General features: G+C 39.2%; 2 protein-coding genes across 3 annotated transcripts in view; both read right to left on the bottom strand.

Moving 5' to 3' along the window:
- The window catches only part of LOC137256533 (RISC-loading complex subunit tarbp2-like), a 582,560-nt gene that overhangs the window by 347,079 nt on the left and 213,835 nt on the right, over positions 1–21,646 (bottom strand). The gene's annotated exons all lie outside the window — the stretch shown is intronic.
- LOC137255796 (probable serine carboxypeptidase CPVL) lies at positions 607–18,069 on the bottom strand. Of its 2 annotated transcripts, none has more exons than XM_067793337.1 (13): positions 17,941–18,069; positions 15,261–15,447; positions 14,155–14,273; positions 11,548–11,665; positions 10,926–10,987; positions 9,816–9,895; positions 8,266–8,332; positions 7,511–7,633; positions 6,009–6,140; positions 5,397–5,480; positions 3,564–3,746; positions 2,837–3,022; positions 607–1,606 (listed from the first exon to the last, which is right to left on the bottom strand). In XM_067793337.1, exons 2-13 carry the CDS (start codon positions 15,409–15,411, stop codon positions 1,508–1,510), a joined length of 1,404 nt encoding a protein of 467 aa, XP_067649438.1. In that variant the 5' UTR covers positions 15,412–15,447; positions 17,941–18,069; the 3' UTR covers positions 607–1,507. The 2 variants fall into 2 exon arrangements, with proteins under 2 accessions (XP_067649438.1, XP_067649437.1); XM_067793336.1 differs by lacking the exon at positions 17,941–18,069 and adding an exon at positions 15,759–15,878.

The raw sequence follows: 21,646 nt of genomic DNA, 5'->3' as shown, positions 1-21,646 counted from the left end.
AAATAATATTTCAACAATAGCTTGCATCTAAAAATGCCCACGTATTGTCACTGCTTGTAGAATATGTATTCCTTTATTCAAATTACGATCACGTCTTCAACAGCATAATAAATATTTCATTATTTCATAAAATTTCATTATTTTATACGCTGTATCTCGCACGTTCATAATGGGCCAAAGCTCACTGAAGAAAACGCGACCAAATCATCGACTCATACGTCATCAAATTTGCTAAAATATAAAATATGAATGAACTACATTCAATTAATATGATAGTTTGGATTCATGTGTTATGTGTACGATTTCGTGACAATAGCGACCTGACACGAAATCTCAATGCACATGTCGGTGTTGGAAATACGTTTTGTGCACTTCTGAACATTTCGGCCTTGTAAAGACTTTCATGTAGCGGAACTGCTTGAGAAACGTTCTCGTACGCTCAAAGTGTCGACGGCCGTTATTCTGGTGACGTATACGTTTCCATAGTATCGATGAAAGTGCTATGAATCGGTTTTAACCACACGTTCTCGGATTTATCTAATGTAAATATAAAACTAATGGGAAACCCGGTATATAAACTCCATTATACAAAAGATAAAGTATTACTCTTGAAAGAATCATGTTTTATTCATAAATTTGCGCCAAAATTGAATGGCAAGACATGATTGTATGTACATGATACATCCAAAACTGTTATGTGCGTTAACGACCTAAGGAAGCATGGGCAGAATGTAAGGTTTGCCAAACCTATTTCAAGATCATCATCTATGTATGTGTCTGTGTGTCTGTGTGCCGGTCTGTCTGTGCGTCTGTCTCTCCTCCATATAAAACAATCCACACAGTATTCTTAATGTCTTATATAACATAATGCACAGAGGATTATTAGTTCCTCCACATAAAACAATCCCAGCAATATTTAATGCCCTTTGTAACACAATGCACAAAGGACTATTAAATCCTTTATGAAAACAATCCACGCAGTATTCTTAATGCCTTATATAACACATGGCACAGAGGACTATTACTTCCTGTTTATATAACTATCCACGCGGTAATTTTAATGCTTTATATAGCATGTTGCACAGACTACTATTAATTCCTGCAAAATATAACATGCCAACAAGGACTTGAAATCCATTTAAATGATTTGTCAGCATGTCTGGTGATGTTATCGTTCAGAGTTTAGGTTTGCAAAATATTTACATCACATACTACGCTAAGCTTATGTGTAATGTAATAGATTTAGGGTCTTTTTTGTCTCATTAAATCTGGTTTGAGGAGGTAACTGGCGAAACTGAAAATTTCGTAATCTGGACAATATTTCAGAAAATGCATGTTCTACCGTATATTTCACAGGCACTTCTTTATCATAATAAATCAAGACAGACACTAACGTGTCACGTCATGACATTTAAGTCCCAGCTAGTAAAGGAGCCACCCCGAAAAACATTCCAGTTCAGCTGTGGCAGAGACTACGTGCTGATGAGCTTGAGAGATGCTTTAGCTTCTAGTAGAATGGCCTGTCCTCTATGTATCGCTGTAACATGTCATACGCCCTATCTGGCTGGTTGAAGGCGATGATATGACCTGCCTCTCGCACAATTACCTACAACATACAGGACACAACTGAATCCACCACCCTGCAAACTTTAACACCTGGCATCAAAATGTTTTCATTTATTGTGCCTGACACCATGTTCATAATATCAACAAGGGCCATAGTTCTGTAAATTATTAATTCTTGATGCGTTGTTTGGTTTTCCAACAATTGTTTTTTTTTCCCTTTTCGTACCCAGCTCGAGAGGAGGACGGGGGACACCAGCTCTTGTTGCAGCCACCTCACCTCCCCTAAACTCTAGCGATCAAACAACAACTTTGTCAAATACTAGGTCTCGATGCTGGTTTTTGCTCAGACGTGTATATCATTTCATCTCAATCCTGATAGTTCCCTTAAGAACTTAAAATATCTCTAGACTTTCCCCACTTTAGGTCTAATTCACCTAACCTACACCTATTAACATACGAAACTCACATACTCAAATATAAGATTGTGAAGAGATGATTTTGAACTCAGTAATCATATACATAAGGAAAAACTAAGGGACACTCGTGTTTTCATATGATCCCTTATTTTTCGGGTAGAAAAGGCCTTCAGCAACCCATGCTTGTCTTAAAAGGCGACCATGCTTGTCGTAAGAGGTGACTAACGGGATCAGGTGGTCAGACTCACTGACGTGGTTGACACATGTCATCGGTTCCCAATGGCGCAGATCGATGCTTATGTTGTTGATCACTGGATTGTCTGGTCCAGACTCGATTATTTGCAGACCGTCGTCATATAACTAGAATATTGCTGAGAGCCTCGTAAGATTAAACTTACTCACTCACTCCTTATTTTTCCCTCAGTATATATCTACTTATAAATGCCCATCTTGTATGGGGCGGTAGAATGGCCCAACGATGAAAGCATTCGCTCGTTACGCTGAAGACACGAGTTTGATTCCCGACATGGGTATAACGTATGGAGCCCATTGCCGGTTATATTGATGGAATATTGCTAAAGGCAGCATAAAACTACACTCACTTATTCATTCCTTGTATCATAAGAAGTTTCCCTAAATGTTTTGGATGAAAGGAAAGAGTCCAAACTGGTTTCACCATAACACTTCCTGCTGGGGGTTTAACAGAATAAAATATTTGAATCATTAGATTGCAGTACACCTTTTTGATGACAAATCATGAGATGGTCACGTGACCGCTATTAGCCCTGTGTCTGATGGGTCCATGGTAGTTAGAATACCCTACAAAGTTGAGGATGATACTGCTGATGACGAACCTGGGTGAAGTTGCCAACTGCACGGACATAACCTGCAACATCTTTGTCTGTCGGGGAGACTCTCCAGATATGTTTGGTGGCCTGTTTGTAAGCTGCCTGATCTTTCCACTCGGTCATACTGTCCAGCATAGCCTCAGTGGCAGGAGCACACACGATGATGTCCAGCTGTCCATTGAACAGCAGTATCTGATGACAAAAGCATGTACTGACACTAGACAATATAGTGCGGCATTCATGTGGGTGTGATATGATTCCTATTCAGGGAGAGCTCTGTTAAAGCTGGTCTTCAGCAACGTGTGCTTGTTGTAAGAAGCGACTAACAGAATCGAGTGGTCAGGTCCGCTATATCCCTACAAATATCGCGTAGATTGTTTCCCAGGTTGTTGATCACTGGAATATCTGGTCTAGAATAGATCGTTCACAGACTGGTACCATATATCTGGAATATAACTGAGTTCAGCGTTTAACAGCAAACAAAGAAACAAATCATGTCCTCATACAGTATATTCATTTCGTAAGTTGATATTCTTTCCTTTACCAGAAGTAGTGCAACCCCAGTTGTTCGTTAAACACAACCTTAGTTGTCCTTCAAAGTGATGAGAAAGACGATGGGACATTGTAGAATACAGTCCAGACTGCACTGTGAATATTCTGCTATTGGTAGCTAAATGTGAAATATTAGAGAATCTGTGTAATTCGGTTGTCTAGCAGATCCTGTTGTACTTGCCTTGTACTTGCCACTGTTGAGCAGAGTGACAAACCAGGGCCTCACGGTGTCCAGGATGTCGGTATATAGGTGCCGACCAACTTGTTTGCTGAAGGCGGTATAGGACAAATCTCCGACATGTATCGCACGTCGGACTTCAGGATGATCAACATAAGACGCAAAGTAGGTCATATTTGCAGGATTCTGAAACAGCAAAAGCACAATCTGCAGACTCTTGAAACAGTGAAGTGACAATTTGCAGACTCTTGAAACAGCGAAATGACAATATGAATACTCCTGAAACAGCACAATCTCAATCTGCATACTCCTGAAACAGCACAATCTCAATCTGCAGACTCCTGAAACAGCAAGTGACAATCTACAGACTCTTGAGGACGCGATGTGACAAAGAACACACTCCTCAAAAAGCGGAGTGACAATCTGCAGACTCTTGAAGCAGCAAATAACAAAACGCCGATGAAGACAACGTTATGATGATGATAATCATTGTATCACAGAATACCAAATCCTGTACAGAAACAATCGGACCGGATATCATATTTACACTATGCTGTGGGAAGAAATTGAAATTGTCTGTTGGAATCATTCCAAGTTAACAAAATGAAAGATTTGTGCATTACATATCCCTGACAATCAGTACTATCTCGTCCTACGTCTCACCACTATGCATATATCTGAGGATGTCCTACTACAGGTCATATCAGTAGGGCTTTGAATCAGATCTCTTCCAGATGACAGAAGAGGAAGTCGTAACATGATTTCTAATCACCTCCAAAAGGTTAGATAAAACATTTTGCCTGACAGTTACTGAATGTTCTATTGATTCTGACTTTGCCTGTAGTTTCAGGAGACGGTTTGAAAACAGAAGAGACTTTGAAGAACTTCCATACAAGCCCGACCATACTCCAGACGTCTGTATTGTTCAGTTTCGAAATTTTTAAATTGGAACATTGTCAAACACATATTCAAAGAGTAGTCAGTCTTTGAGTGAGTGAGGGAAATTGGTTTTACGCCGCTTTTAGCAATCGTGACGGGGGACACCGGAAATGAGCTTCACACATTGTACCTATGAGGGATTATAAACAGGATCATCGGTGTATCGAGTCAACACTAAGCTACCCCACCGCCCAGTCAGTCTTTGGAAGAACCAGTATAGTAGTAGTAAAACCAAAGTAATAAAAATCGAGACAACTGCTTATTGATTGGCTAATGCTGACGTCCAGTTTTGCCTTGGTCGATCAAACACGTTCTGGCCTGATGGGCCGTCAAAGACAATCGTCTTTGGCATTTGTCTGCCCTGTGATCTGATTTCAGTGAGATGCTACAAGTTTAGAAACTCAGTTAATGACTTTCTCTGTTTTAGCATCGGTATAATAGGCCACCAACAATCCTCAGCATGCCACGTGTGCTCAGCCTAGAGCCTTGGACCCAAAATATGTTCCTGAATGTCCTCTATGCTTGAAATCAGAGAGGCCCGAATACGCCTCCTGGTATCAGTCATAATATGGCTAATGTCCATACACACCTTATTCACAAACATCTTGCAGTCATGTAGCCTAACTGAAGCCATTGAAATGTACACTTTTAAACGAAAATACATGACAGGCACACAGACAGTAAACATAAACACATTAATCACATAATACTTTACAAGATAAACCTAATATTTTACAAGAAAAATATAAGGAGCTATAAACAATGCATAATATACTCATCGTATTCAAAGGCATACGAAAAGCATTGGTAATACTAGCACATTTAAATTCAAAAGACCACTCATAACAGTCTACGAAAACTGAATGTATTTCCTGCTCTGCACTCTACTAGGCTCACCCGGACTTGCAGAATATTTTCATGAGCAACGTATCCGGTGGCGTGGTAGAAGAACCCTTTCCCCAACATGGCAGCGTAGAAAATCTGATGACAGAGAAGACACATGACAATGTTGCAATGAATGGCGAAACGCGAAAATATTCAGGAGATACCATCACTATTTAAAGGTACTAAGGCCCCCGTCGCTATTCACCTCACGAATACAGAGTGGAACTTTCACTGGCAAGAGAATATTTATGTCGACTTATGTTTCAAATGCAATGTCATGAATGCCACGTGTCTGTGACATCATGTAATTTGACTAAGAGCGAGTGTTTTGGAAAGTGACTGATAATTGTTAGTATTTTACAATGTCTTTTTACAGCGTGTTTCATATCTGCTGGAGTTACTGAGTATCTGATGTCTGGAAATGATACCATTCGAAATAGTTTCCATGTGCCGAGAAATGAGAACATTTGAAACCTCTAGCTAATGATATAGTTTCCAGATGCCGAGAAATGTGAAAATTTGAATCCCCTAGCTAATGCTATAGTTTTCAGATACCGAGAGATGAGGACATTTGAAACCTGTGAGTTTGTACAATACATACTTGAATTACGTTCAAACACTTACATCCATTGCTTTCTTGAAATCTTTCGCTTTCACAAGCTCTGTAATCTTTTGAATTTGGCCATGGAAATACTGTCTCTCATTCTCATCGAACAGGCCAACATTAAACAAGTAGTCAGCGTAGGCAGGGATCATCTACAGAACATAGAAACAGAAAATCAACTTCAGCGTAACCTGTGATTGTAACATAAAACAATCATCCCCCACCACCCCAGCCTACACACATAACTGTAAAGACTACATGATTTAACAGTTTTATCATTCTTCTAAATATGTATACTTGGCGTCATTAATGAAAAGTCAAGTTATTGATAACACGATTTCGGAAAAGCTAATCATCGTCCTTTTTGGCTGAAATATGTACTGTTGAATGTTTTACCATCTTTGGAAAACATATCACACCGTTGAAATGTCATTTTTGCGTTCTTTAACGACCGACATATTCTGTTACAGATATGCACATTTTTTATTCAAATTGTCAAAACGGAAACACTTGCTTCTTAATGTCAATGATTTACACGTGGAAGTCGTTCATTCCATGGACAGTGGAGGACAATACACATGCATTGACATTCTTTCATTGTCTTTCACTGTCCTGGTACCTGTTTGAAATCGCAGCTTAAAAGGAGACGTTTTTTTGAAAGAGATCAGGCTTATAGGGCTTTTGAATCTGGCCGAACTCAGCGGCAGATAACTATTGGTAGCCTGTGGCAGAGATTTTAAACTATGGGTCCAAGGAATATGCACGTCGACCAGGTAGCCCCACAGTCCGAGATGATAGGCACATGGTTAACTTCAGAATCCTTAACACAGCAGATCTTCAGTTGTCTTTGAGACTTTGAGCCTACATCATATAACAGTCATGAATGTGAAAAAACATCACGAGTTGATTAGAAATAAAATCATTATAGAAAATTTGGAAATTGTTAACATATGGCTCATAAATAAACTCAAATTCTTGAGAATACCTATGTTATGTATCTCTACTTGAAAACACACTAAACGTACTTCTTTCAATAGAAATGACATTCCTCCATGTTGAATATATAGTACAATATAACTGGATTTACTGTTAGGGCACCACGTTGAAAGACTCAACGTTCTAGTTGAATAGTTGGGATTTCGGTCATTATTCCACTGATTATACTAAATATAACTAATAATGTGAGTGAGCGAATATGGTTTTACGCCAATTTTAGCAATATTCCAGCAATATCAAGGCTGGGGAAACCAGAAATGGGCTTCACAAATTGTATCCATGTGGGGAATCGAACCCTGGTCTTCGCTTCGCTGCACTACTAGCCTACCCCACCGCTCCTTTATGTGTATGTATACTGTATACATACTGTATGTATACCACACACCACAAACATCCAAACGCATTAAATGACTAAGGGCAGATAATTCAAAGTTAATTCATGTTATTTTCTGCAGTTTAGCAGTAGTTGTCTCTGAAACTATTAGTTCGCCCACGCAATATGGATATTTTGGTTGTTGGAACATACTGAAATTGGGTCGATGAAGCCTGCTCCAATGAAAAGTCCCTTCAAGTTGATACTGATTTTGGCATGGGGATTCTCCGTGTGGATCTTATAGCTGATAGCGGAGATGTATTTGCCACCATAACTCTAGAAACAGAGACAACAAGCAATCATATTGATAGGTATTGTGCTCAAGAGTTTTACGTTGATTATTGTTTTAAGCCTCTCTCAGCAATATCCCAGCTATATTATGGCGGCCTGTAAATAATTCTGTGTGAACCAGACAATGAAGAGATCAATATCCTGAGCATTGAGTAATGACGTGTGTCTACCAATTCAGCTAGCCTGATTCTGTTAGTCGCCATTTATGTCAAGCAGAAGTTGCTAAAAACCAATTCTGGATCTTCAAAAGTACCAACTACTAAAGGGAGATTTCTGTTGTGCGTAACTATTATTTGGATAACAATTTCCCTACCATATACACATATGCATGTGTTCGTTGATCATATACTTTTCAAAAGGGTTTTCACACAAACAAATGTTCTCCCTCAAGAGCATATACTCTGAAAAATATTCTGAACAGAATGAAATATATGAAGAAAACAGAAAACAGTTACAACCCTGAACTTACATTACCCATCAGGTCACACAGTGTTTCCTTACTTGACGTTACCTCCATACGGATTATCATGCAAAGATTGCCGTATTGCAGAAAATGATTTCATGGACGTGAAACGAAATTAGGTTTCTAAAAAATATGTTGTGGGAGAAGAGTGTACCTCTCCGGTGACGTACAGATCGTTCTTCTGGAATTTAGGGAACATGGTGTAGAACTGCAGGAGGAAACTACAAACAGAAAACAGGAATAAGAAAGTGGAAGAAACTCGAAAAGTGTGCATTTTGTTTAAACTTATTGTTATCCCGTCAAAGCAGAAACCTGGATGGTCAAAGAAGCCTAGTGACCTATACAAACGCAGTTCCAGTACGCTGTTCCATTATGGCTGAATTCATAGCTGAAATGAGCTGACAAGAAAACAATAATACTGAGACAAGGCAGATAAATAATCAAAAAGTTGTGGGGTTGGTTATGTCTAACAACGAAATGAGTGAGTTCAGTTTTACGCCGCTTTTAGCAATATTCCACCAATATCACGGCACGGCACCAGAAAATGGGTTTCATATTCTACTAATGTGGGGAATCGAACACGGCACGAGGAGAGAACGCTTTACTCACTAAGCTACCCCACCGCCCCAGCAACGAAATGAGCAAAGAAAACAAGTCATCTTACGTGGAATATATGTACGATATAAATGAAGAGGTGATCATAACTGGATTAGTCTTAGAAATAAACTGGTGTTATGAGTTGAGAATGTCACTATTTGTTGAGTTATTCAGAGCGCCGTTACTGTATAAAGTAGTTTTCCCATCGTATCCCTGAGCATAAAAATACACCGTTGTTGATAAAATTTGATAGTTAGATAATAAATTTGACTTACAAAAGTAGTGAATGACGTCTTCATTATAATGACCGACATGGACACTTAGCTGTTCCTGATCGATATATGTCAATTGTACCAGCCTGGGTTCAGATCACTACAACCCAGCTTGAGGCGACAATAGACGATTTGAAAAAATCTAGTCCCATATTTATATCAAAGTAATAGTGAGTTTCTGTTGGATTTATCATGTGTTTTTAACTTCAGAGATCTAGCGTTAACAGCTTTATCGGGCAATGAATTCCAAGACATATATAATCGTGCTCAGTTAAATGATTCAGAATATCTTTGTGTTCAACAGTTAGTATTTCAAATGGAACTATTATCTCTCAGATTGTACGAGATTAAACAACCTGAAGCAAGATTGTTCAGATATTCGGACGATGGTACATTTTATTTTTGGCCAGATCATTGTATTTTCATGCGTTGATTTCGAAGAGAGGCAGGGTTGATACCTCATCGTGACCGGAAATAAAATAGCATTTGTTCGTTTTGATAGCTCCCCCAGGCTGAGTAGACGTGTAAAGGATTTCAGTAACCCCTCAAAATACCACGCATCATATGGTTAGTTGTAATAGAGCTGAATTGTTGGGTTTGATTTTAAGGTATCATATTTCGTTTCTTGTCACATTCACATTTTAAAGAGATTCATTCACGTTTAGCTTCCCATTTGTATTTCCTGAATTACTTTATCATTCTATTAAAAGACTTGCTTCTAGGTCCTCGCATGCAACAGTAAGAAAATTCACATCGAATCAATCTATTAACGTTCCACTTTGCAAGAACACCTGATCAGTACACAGCCTTATTAAACGGATAAAGTGACAATCACCTGTAGAGGTCCCTTGCAACATCGTCCTCCGTGGTGGTGTAGCCTTTGTCACTGTCAGTGAAACTGAAACCCGTGCCGACCTGTCAAGTACAGATTGTTAAACACAGCTGCCAGTCTTTGAAAGGATATTCATCACAACTAGTTGTCATAAAAGAATATTCATCACAAGTAGTTGTCATTAACATTTATCAGTTAACAAAAATGTCACGAATACAGTTCAGTGAATGTGATTTGAGCAACCAGTGAAATGGTTTGTGACGTATACTTTGTAAAATGGATGGGTGTGGTTTCATAAACAAGATTGGCTGAAAACATTGAAAAATTTAGATTCCAACCCATGAAATCTCATTATCTACTCACTATGTACAAAAGCATGGAAGCTGAGGTGATTTTGGGTCTCTATGAATCATCTGGTTAATTCTTTCAGAGTAAACTCAAACTAAAGTATGAGATCTTATTTATTAATATTATTAATATTTATCTTACATAATCGTCAAGAAATCCCATTAATTATTGTTAGAACCACCTCAGTACGTACAGGGTTATCACGAAACTCCATTAAGTATTGTTACAAAATCCTCAGTACGTACAGGGCTGTCAAGAAATCCCATTAATTATTGAAACAACCACCTCAGTACTTACAGGGTTATCACGAAACTCCATTAAGTATTGTTACAAAATCCTCAGTACTTACAGGGCTGTCAAGAAATCCCATTAATTATTGTTACAATCACCTCAGTACTTACAGGGTTATCACGAAACTCCATTAAGTATTGTTACAAAATCCTCAGTACTTACAGGGCTGTCAAGAAATCCCATTAATTATTGTTACAACCATCTCAGTACTTACAGGGTTATCACGAAGCTCCATTAAGTATTGTTTCAAAATCCTCAGTACTTACAGGGTTATCATGAAGTCCCATTAACTATTGTTACAAAATCCTCAGTACTTACAGGGTTTTCAAGAAATCCCATTAATTATTTTTCTAACCACCTCAGTACTTACAGGGTTATCACGAAACCCCATTAACTATTGTCACAAAGTCCTCAGTACTTACAGGGTTTTCAAGAAATCCCATTAATTATTTTTATAACCACCTCAGTACTCACTGGGTTGTCGATGAATAACATGGAATACTGGAGTGACCAGTCGGCCGTCTTCCGCGGTGACACTTGAAGACAAAATAGTATGAGGATTTATCTCAGATGTTGGTTTTGGTGTCTCTGACAGAACACGGGGAAGGATTTATTTTGATAAAACATCCACATTTTCTCCATTTCAGATGTATTTTGGCAATTCAATCAGACCAATTTATGAAATGTCTCTTTTCCCGATTTGGTAAGAAAAATATAAGACACTTTGGATACAAGAGAATGCAGAACATTTTGTCTTTTGACACAACTGGTAGATGGATGCTAATTGGGTCTTGTTCAACATGCATGGCAAAGGGTTTACAATGAAGTTTTACACAAAATGGACGTTGGCGGTGGATGGGTGTTTGGACTGGGGAAGAAAAATAAATTCCTACATTTCATTTCCTTAAAGTTTCTTTAGGAATCATAATACTTTAATGTATGAATATCACATCATGTGGCTGAAAAGCCTTGCTCAGACTTATTCCATGGTGTTGACGTACGACCTGTTTATGAAAGCTACCGTTCTATGCTTAAACAATGTTAATCATTTCTCAAATCAACCAGTATTGGAAATAGTAACTGTGTGATAACTTACGTTTCACGTCTTTATCCACAACGAAAGGTCCGTTCTGTACAAACAGTGCAAACAAGCCACTGGTGCCCGGGCCACCCTCAAGCCACAGTATCAGAGGAGCTGTACGGGGATCTGCATGCTGCAATGGAATCGACAGTGCCGTATCATTACTCTTAACCAAGTCTACCTTTTTGGATGGCTGGTCATCATCTCCTTGAACCGCTAGTGACTCCTTGAAACTCACTCTCTCCACTTATTGCCAATGTATTAGCTAGCTTTGTATAAGAGATCCTTGATAACGTGGCCAACGATCATGATTAAGAGGCAGAAAATATAGGTAATCATTGGTAAAATGTTTCTCAAAATAATAATTGATGAAGTTTCCTGCGTAGAGGAAACACTTTTTCCCCGCTTTGTCTTCGGCGAGCAGATTGTTTGGAACTCTTTATAAATCCCTGGTCTTCTTATTTTCAACATGGTGTATCCAGTACAAATGTCTAAAATGGACGTAGAATGCATTGAGTGCCAAGAAATGTAAGATAATACTCACTGAACGAAATACTTAACAAGAAGTCTCAAGTTACAGTACGCAGATGTCACTTAATGGGGGAGTTTTCTCCCCTTGTTTCAACCACGTTACCATGGATACTGTACCAGCACAAGAAGTTCTATTACAGTCCAGACTGAAGTGGTAGGTAGGTAAGGTTTTAGGGCGACCTTGGGCCTTAAAAGACCTATATGCGCCCAACACTTATCAAACAGTTACATTCTTGTCCAGTTAAATTACGTCGTACTTATCCGTTTTGACGAGGAAGTCTAATACAGCTCTTTGTATGCTACCATACATTAAATTATCGCCAAGTATTGCGTTCAGCGTAAAAATAGTTTTGGTTTTATTAAGCACAATGTCTCTAAGAGCCTTGCGTGGGTTTTCATGAGCTGGACATTCCATGAGGTAGTGCTGAACTGTTTCTGGGCAGTGTAAGTTACAGCTTTCACACATAAGAGAGATGTCTTTATCTAAAATGCTTTTATATGCCTTTAATCCACAGTGTCCTAGCCTGAGGCGAGTTAAAACAACTTCATCTCTGCGGCAACGCCTACGGATTTTAAAATGTTTGTTTACTGCAGGACAAATCGAGTACATGTGTCTACCTGTAGTTTCACTGTCCCATGTATTTTGCCAAGAGGCATTTATTGACGATGAAATGACAAACCAGTAATCTCTTGAAATGGGCTTAATTGATTGAATATCTGGCTGTGGTCTGTTGCAAGCCATCTTAGCAAGTGTGTCGACTACTTCGTTCCCAGCTATACCTACATGTGCAGGGATCCAAACAACATCACAGCTGATGTACATGGAGTTTAGAACAGTATCAAGATACAAGATGTCATATATAATGTCACTGCGTGGACCTTGGACACCTGATTGAATTGCTTGTATAGCTGATAACGAATCAGTAAGAATTATTGCTTCGTGCTTGTTATCTTTTACCCATTTTAAAGCTTGAAGTATAGCTGTCAATTCTGCTGCAAACACAGACAGATGATCAGTCAATCTAAATCTTTTAGATAAACCAAGATCAGGAATATAAAAGGCCCCACCAACATGACCGGTTCTGGGATCTTTTGAAGCATCAGTGTAAATATGAGTAAAATTACTATATTTGTTGTGGATGTAGTCTTGGGTTAGGATTTTAACAACACATGGTGACATTTGTTTGTTTACAAGCCCCGATAAATCATAAGAAATCGAAGGTTGTGTTAAAGTCCATGGAACCGTTTTAGGTAGAGATTGCGCAGCATTCAGCTGAAGATTGTTCAACTCGTACTGTGATGCAAATTGTTGAACGAGTAATCCAAATGGTGGTTTTCCATGATTCCAATCACACATGACATATTCCACACAATCACACAAAATATCAGTTGCTGGTTGATACCTAGATGACGCTTTTAAAGATAAATAGTACTTAAGGGCCACTTTAAGACGATGGTATTGCAAAGGAGGTTCTGAGCATTCCACCTGCAAGGCAGAAACTGGTGTAGTAGGAAAGGCACCAGTGCATATCCGAAGAGCTTTAGCTTGAACACGATCAAGTTTAACCAAATGACATTTTGCAGCATTCATGAAAACTTGACAACCGTATTCTAATCTAGACAAAATGAGTGCTTTGTACAAAAGAAGCAAGGACGATTTATCAGCACCCCACTTTGTGGAAGACACGCTCTTCAGTAAATTGAGAGCTTTAGTGCATTTTGATGAAATGTAATTGATGTGGCTGGACCATGTGAGTTTTTGATCAAAGATTACACCCAAGAATTTAAATTCTGAAACAAATTTTATGTCCTGACCACCAATGTGTGGCTTTAGATTTGGGGGAAGTTTACGTCTTGTGAAGAACATAGCAACTGATTTAGAAGTGGATACCTTGAACCCCCACTTTGAACACCAAAGATCGATAGAATTTAGAGCCAATTGAATAGATTTGTGAACAAACTCAATGTTTCCAAAACGGACTAAAGTGACTTAATGGAGGAGTTTTCTCCCTTAGGTAGAAAACATTTAAATTGATACCACTCTCATAAAAACATTGACTGCTGTATGTGAAAATGACTGGTGCAGTTTACCTGTGCGGGTATGAACCAGAAGAACAGGTTGCTGTTGAAGTATGCGTTGACGGTGATGTAGCCGCTGTAACTAAGTATCGATGAGCCTTGAAGAGAGACTACACGACTCAAGTTCTGGGCTGTAACAATGGGTAGAGAAAGCATTGCATCCAAACTCCTTGAAATTTGTTTTGGTTTGAAAAATAACTTAACAACTGAAGCATAACTTACAGATCTCTTTGTTTGTTTGGCTACTTTCATTACTCCGTCCATGTATTAGGCTTCAGTGAATGAGTGAATGAGTTTAGTTTTACGCCGCACTCAGCTATATGGCAGTGGTCTGTAAATTCAATCGAAACCCGGATCTTCACGGGTAATTATAATATAACGAGACAGCACAGATAGTTTGGTTTAATTGCATCAGTATGAACTAACAGCACGTGGTGAGAGAGTAAGTGAGTTTTACGCCGCACTCAGCAATATCCCAGATACATGGCGGCGGTCTGTAAATAATCGAGTCTGGACCAGACAGGCCAGTGACCAACAACATGAGAATCGATCTGTGCAATTGGGAACCGATGACATGTGTCAACCCACTCAGCGAGTCTGACCACCCGATCCCGTTAGTCGCCTCTTACGACAAGCATAGTCACATTTTGTGACAAGCATGGGTTGCTGAAGGCCTAGTCTATCCCTGACCTTCACGGGTGTAACCACACGTACTGCCGCAAAGTTATACCATCATCATTTGGAACCAGTCACCGCTTTCAGTGCTTCTTCAAACCTAACAATATACATGATGGCTTTCTGTTCCCTGTTATTGCGAGTAGGAACCATAAAACATACGTACCATTGTCTTTATTAAATCTTTTAAAAATGAAGTTTCATTTTCACGAAATCCAAAACTCACGTTGGACTGGCAGTTCGTCTAAGACTGTACTGTATTTTGCTGACTCAGCAGTGCCACCCTATCCAACTGAATGACTACTTCCTAAACAATGTTCTTACTGGTTATATTTTTGTGTTGAGAAATATGAAACAGAGACATTCTTTTCATGTAATCCCCTCCACTCTTTCCTCCCCAACAAACACTAGTGACCAGTTTGTGCACTATCACTAAAGTGTACCTTGTTGAAAGTGTCCTCCAGCGATGTAAGGAGACAGGAACAGAGGTTGGCCTGGATCCACTGATGTAGGTGGTCCACCCAGGAGGAAGCTGTGAGCAATGGAGACAGATCCACACAGAGCCAGTACAAACACAGAAAACATGACTGCCATCACGAGGGAGGGTAGAGGAGAGTAGCTGTCCTTCAGCTGCGAAACATCAAAGACTAACGCTTAGTCTCTGAATATATCTAATTTTGATAGTAGCAAATACACGCATTTGAATTGAAAACGAGCACCTGTGAGAGAGCTACGAAGCATGAAAAAACGTGGTTCAGGGACTGTGAGAAAGGTCAGTCGGGGCCATGTCCTCACAGCAATCTTAGAGCTGGGCTCTCAAGACAAATGTCCCAAAGATCTAAGTATCTTTGAAACACACACATACACGCTCACACGTGCCACCATGATATGTGTGTGTGACAGTTACGAACATGTCCTCAGAATGCTGTTACTCCACTTACATCGTGTACCTTCATTTCTCAATCTCGAGTAACAGACGCCGCCATCCTGACAGCGTTCTGTTCCGGATGAGCTCCCAGTTTCAAAGTCCACGAATAGCCGGACCCGCTGAACCGAAGATACTGAAATCAAAGGTTTCAGGGGCAACTAACGGGTTCGGATCATTAGCGATCAAGGTCACCGACCTGGTTAACTCATCGCGTTCCATTTGCAAAGATTGATGCTCTTGCTGTTGTTCACTGGCTTTCTGATATTGCTGAGCGAGCTATTAAACAAAACCCAAACTAATGACGACCAGTCACAAAAAAAATTCAAGTTCCTCTTGCAAGTAAATTTTAACATGAAGTGATCTTCTCAAAACTTGACATTTCAAAAAGTCCATCTCTCGAATATTACATACCTGAGTAATATGCAGGCGAATACAAGATGCATATCGTATCACCCAATCAATAAATAATCACCACACAGTGTTTCTACGGAGCAACACAGTGACACTGCTAACTTCTGGACATCTGCAATATGAGGCGGTGGATATTTAGATGACAGCAACCCACCAACACTAACTACAAAGGTATATATATCTAGAGTTATGTAAACAATTGCCCTGCCCTACACTGACAATCCCTTTTGTGTTGAACCTGATATTCAGGCCGAACGATAGGGACTGTATATTGCTTCCCTCATGCTTACTTCCTGTGTTGAATAACTGAATCATCAACCAAAAACATATTATAATCGAATATACTACAAATAATATCCTGTGTTTTGTCAACTGAACCCAAAAACATATTATACTCTGGTATCAGAATGTACTACGATACGTTTCTAGTGTTTTGTCAACTGAACAATCATAAGGCTGTTATATGTTCTCGATTGCGTTTTCAGCCATATCTATCAGAATAAACACTCTCCTCATTTTAATGTCATCAAGATAATACTCAGTATCCTAATGTAATTTTACAATTTGAAGTAAATACAGTTTGAAAGAACAGTGTCAACTGTTAGCTGTGAAAACATCTATCACTTCCCCCTCAAAATCCAACAAAAAAAGAAAAACAACTTATTTTCAATCGCTTCTCCCTCCCTGTTCTGTGATAAATGACGACCCCCCAGGAGAAGATCAAGGTTTTACTTGGTCTTCAGTAACTCATGCCGTCAGAGGCAACTAACCTTATCGCTCATGAGGGTTACTGACATGGCTGACACATGCCATCGTGTTCCAGTTACAAAGATTGATGCTCATGCTGTTGTTCACTGGTTTGTCTGATCCAGACTGTATGATTTAAAAATGCCACCATACTGTTTGAATATTACTGAGAGAGCCATTAAACAATCAAACAAAGGGACATTGGAAGGGCGGATGGCACATGAACTTGTTTCATTGCATCACATTTGTGTATAATCTCATTGGTCACCTAAGATAACACACATTCCAACTATTTATATGATGCCCTTTAAAAAAATAATTCACAATAATGACCAATCAATCTGATTGGTATTCCTACAGATTATACCTCTTATCAATTCATCAACCGACCATCTAGTGACTGATGACAAATATATAACGTATAAATATATAAATAACAAATAAATACAAACAAATATACCACCAATCATGGGTTATAGCAAGGGAGTAGTAATCAGTGTATTACATGACGTCTTGATTGACTAAATTACTTAGGTGTGAACGCTAATTTGAGGATATAAACGGAACTTCTATGGTCTGTCAATAATCGAGACTGGACCAGACAATCCAGTTATCAACAACAGGAGCATCGATCTACGCAACTGAGATATGATGACCTGTGTCAATCAAGTCAACAACGCTTACCACCTGGTCCCGCTCGCCGATTCTCACAAGCATGAGCTACTGAAGACCAATTCTAACCCGGATCTTCACGGGTTTGACTAAAAGAGCCTGTCATGTTGCAGCTAAAAATAATAATGATAATACTGCGTGTAGAGGGGGCGAGGGCCCTGAGCTGATGATGAGCTTCACCACCCTGACTGTGCCAGGATCACCCGAACCCTTTCTGCCGTATTTCAATCTTGATCTGTAAAACATAATAATTCACTTATATAGCGCCTAGTATCCATCTGACTAGTTGCTCACTGGACGCTGTAATCAGAATCTGATTATTATTACCCCCGATAACCCAAGCAACCTCTTAGCCTTTATCTCACCCGGTGCCCATTTTCTGCTGGGTGAACAGAGGCAACTTTGAACAAACTCTCATGCCTAAGGTGAGACCATATGTGCCACACGTGCTTCGTTGTGGGGCAAATCTTAGAAACTCTCAGGTGTCAAGCTGTCAAACACGATCACCCTTCCATAGGTTTTATCCGATCAGAGTGCAAATGTGAAGTGTGGAGCACGTGCATGCCACACATTTTGCATGTTGTTTCTGAGCGTGCTTGTGTTTGGGTGACGTTAGCAAAGTTATCAGATAAATCAATCTGACATTCACTAAAGGTTATGTATGTAATATGTATGTTGATATTTGTGTTTCAGTAACATGTCGGCAAAAACCGCTATCGAGATCGGTAAAGACATTACACTGAAAATACGTGTTGGTTAATTTATTGTGAGTATATATACCTATTTACCTAAGTGATTTCAAGAAAACATTCCAGCAATGCCAATGTGGGGCTGATTAAGTTTACGGATTCAAATAAATGAAATGTGTGTCATAGATCAATCGACATATATGACATGATTAAAAATAGACGTAAGCCGAAGCATGATAGAGTTGGATCTGTCCTCATGTCATCCAAGCATCAGAAAATCCGAAAAACATCACATTGATGGGATACTCTGTTACAATTAAACTAGAACTACCGGGAATATTTTCAAATACATTATTTGATGGGCATCCGTCCGTTTTTATTAGATGGACAGTTGCCGAGTTCCCGTGATGGTCAGGGTCGAGGGAGTAGGGACTACCTGGCAGCCATGTAATGAGATCGTTGGCGTGAAACGTCAGTAACGACTGTTTTCTTAATCGCTACCATATATGGTTCCCTTGAAGAGCAACCTGCTCGTCGTAAGTTCTGGGTAACGTTTTACTTTCAAGAAAAATGGCATAGTGAAAACATGGTTAAGAATGACTTTTGCGTGTTTGTCCCTTCCTGATTCCATCAAAGCAGGCTATTTTAGTATCGGAGTGCTGGTGCATGTCCCTACTCCACTCCAGTATTACAAATGTCAAAGATCTGGCCATGGTTCAGTTCATGACGTAGCTCTTCGGTATGTCAGTGTTATGGGAACTCCCAGGAGGATTTCAGATGCTGCAAACATGCTGCATCATCAGAGTTTTGCCCTGTGTGACAAACAAAATCACAATATATGAAAATAGTGTGTCAAACGTTCGTACCTGGAGTCAAAGACATAGTTTAAAACTCGAACACATCCACTGACTGCCTAATACCTACTCTGCCGCTCGAAATTACGTAACTTCATGTGGTTCGTGTCACAAAAACCCGTGCTTTCATCAACATAACCTACTCCTCCATTCCAAACTCCAGTCACTCTTTCGACGTCTGGGTCTCAAACGGACATTCAGCCTGAGACAACACAAACGACTGCTCCACAACGGCACCACTTCACGAATTGTGTCTGTAAGAGCGCGGGACGAATGGCCATCAGTACATAAACTTGGTATCTTGAAACCCAAAACATTATAAGAAATATTCAGTGTGGTTTTAGGAAACATTGTACTACCATTAATTGTTCTGTCCACTGAATCGGAACGCGCGTAATGATTGCGGCAGTTCGATAAAAATAATCCCCACTACTTACATGTAAATCGTTCATGGCATTGTGTTTATTCTTCAATATATCTATCGCCATATTGGAAGTACTAAAAACGTAACTAACATATCACGCGACTGACGGGAAGATATTCAAATACACGAACGTGTGTTTGTGGACATAACGACTCGCACTGGTCCAACTGAGTGAATTTCTGCCGATCTTGCGGATTTGTTGTGATTGTACGAGCGCTTTGAACAGTTTTAGGAAACGTGATAAGAATCGCTACGACTTTCAAAACAATAATATTATGTCCGTATGTAACTAATAAACTTTGATCTGTAACATTACGCATATGTTTCACATCTGTGGGAATATTTTTAACAGACCTGTTTTTGGTCATTCATATATTTGTCAGCAAATTCATTTAAAATTCCACTTGGGGTATGACAACAAGGTTACACGAACGTTCAGTCATTTTTGAGCTTCAGCTTTAGTCAACTGCCCTTAACAAGAAAAGGTCCCAGTCATTCAGTGGGAGTTTCAAATGACATAAACTGAACAATAACGATCAATCATAGCGCTTCATGAACAGACTGTTTTTCATTTTATGTGCATCGGCACAAATCAAATTAAGCTTTATATTTTCTAAACTTTGTAAAGTAAACAAAGAGCAGCCCAATGATATTCAGTAATCACAATAGGAGATGCATACATTGAGTAATTACAAAGAAAGGCATACGTGTATATTGAGTAATCTCAGAGATGCATACATGGAATAATCACAATAAGAGATACATACACTGAGTAAACACAATGACAGATACATACACTGAGCAATTACAATGAGAGATACATACACTGAGTAATCACAATATAAGATACATACATTGCGTAATCACAAATGACATGCATAGATTGAGTAATTGAAAAGAGATTCATTGTTTAAGTAATTACAAAGAGATGCATTCACGGAGTAATCACAACAAGACATACATACACTGAGTAATCACAATTAGAAATACATACATTGAGTAACCACAACAAGAGATGCATATATTGGGTAATCACAATAAGAAATAGATACATTGAGTAATCACAAGAAATACACAGAGAAATCACAATAAAAGATACAATAATAAGAGACGTGTACTGAGTAATCACAATAAGAGAAAGGTGTACTGAGTAGTCGCAATATGAGACTGAGCAATCACAATAGGTAACGAGTGTAATGAGTAATCACATTAAGATACGTGTGTACAGCGTGATGACAATAAGACACGGGTATAGTGAGTAATCAGAATAAGAAACGTCTGTACTGAGTAATCACAATAAAACAGACGAGTGTACTGAGTAATCGCCAGAAGAGGCAAGTGTACTGACTGGTCCCAATAAGAGACAAGTGTACTGAATTATCACATTAAGATACGTGTGTACAGAGTAATGACAATAAGACACGGGTATAGTGAGTAATCACAATAAGAAACGTCTGTACTGAGTAATCACAATAAAACAGACGAGTGTACTGAGTAATCGCCAGAAGAGGCAAGTGTACTGACTTGTCCCAATAAGAGACAAGTGTACTGAATAATCACATTAAGATACGCGTGTACAGAGTAATGACAATAAGACACGAATGTACTGAGTAATCACAATAACAGACAAGTGTGCTGAGTACTCACAATAAGAGACGCGTGTGCTGAGTAATCACAATAAAAGACAAGTGTGCTGAGTAATCACAATAAAAGTAATTACAATAAGTGACGCATGTACCGAGTAATGACAATATAATGAACACCACTATTTACACAGTTACAACCCCATTATACATGCCTCAAGTGCCATGGCCACGTTGTGTGCGCGGACTGTTGACGGATGGGAGCATGCATGAAATGATTTCTACTTTAATCTTAACATTTTAACATGTAATTGTATCAGACGCAACACATTGGAAATGTAAACACTAATACATGTATTACAGTTACCTATATCGCTAACGGCTTCAGTTGTGTGTGGGCGGAGGGGTAATCTAGTGGTTAAAGCGTTCGCTCGTCACAACAAAGACTCGGATTCGATTACACACATTCTTTCAAGTGAAACCCGGGGTTTTTTTTGTCCCCCGCCGATATTGCCGGAAAA

Source organism: Haliotis asinina, chromosome 11 (assembly GCF_037392515.1).
Source record: "Haliotis asinina isolate JCU_RB_2024 chromosome 11, JCU_Hal_asi_v2, whole genome shotgun sequence".
NCBI lineage: Eukaryota > Metazoa > Mollusca > Gastropoda > Lepetellida > Haliotidae > Haliotis > Haliotis asinina.
The sequence above is the reverse complement of the archived record's forward strand: the minus strand, read 5'-3'. Positions and strand labels throughout refer to the sequence as shown.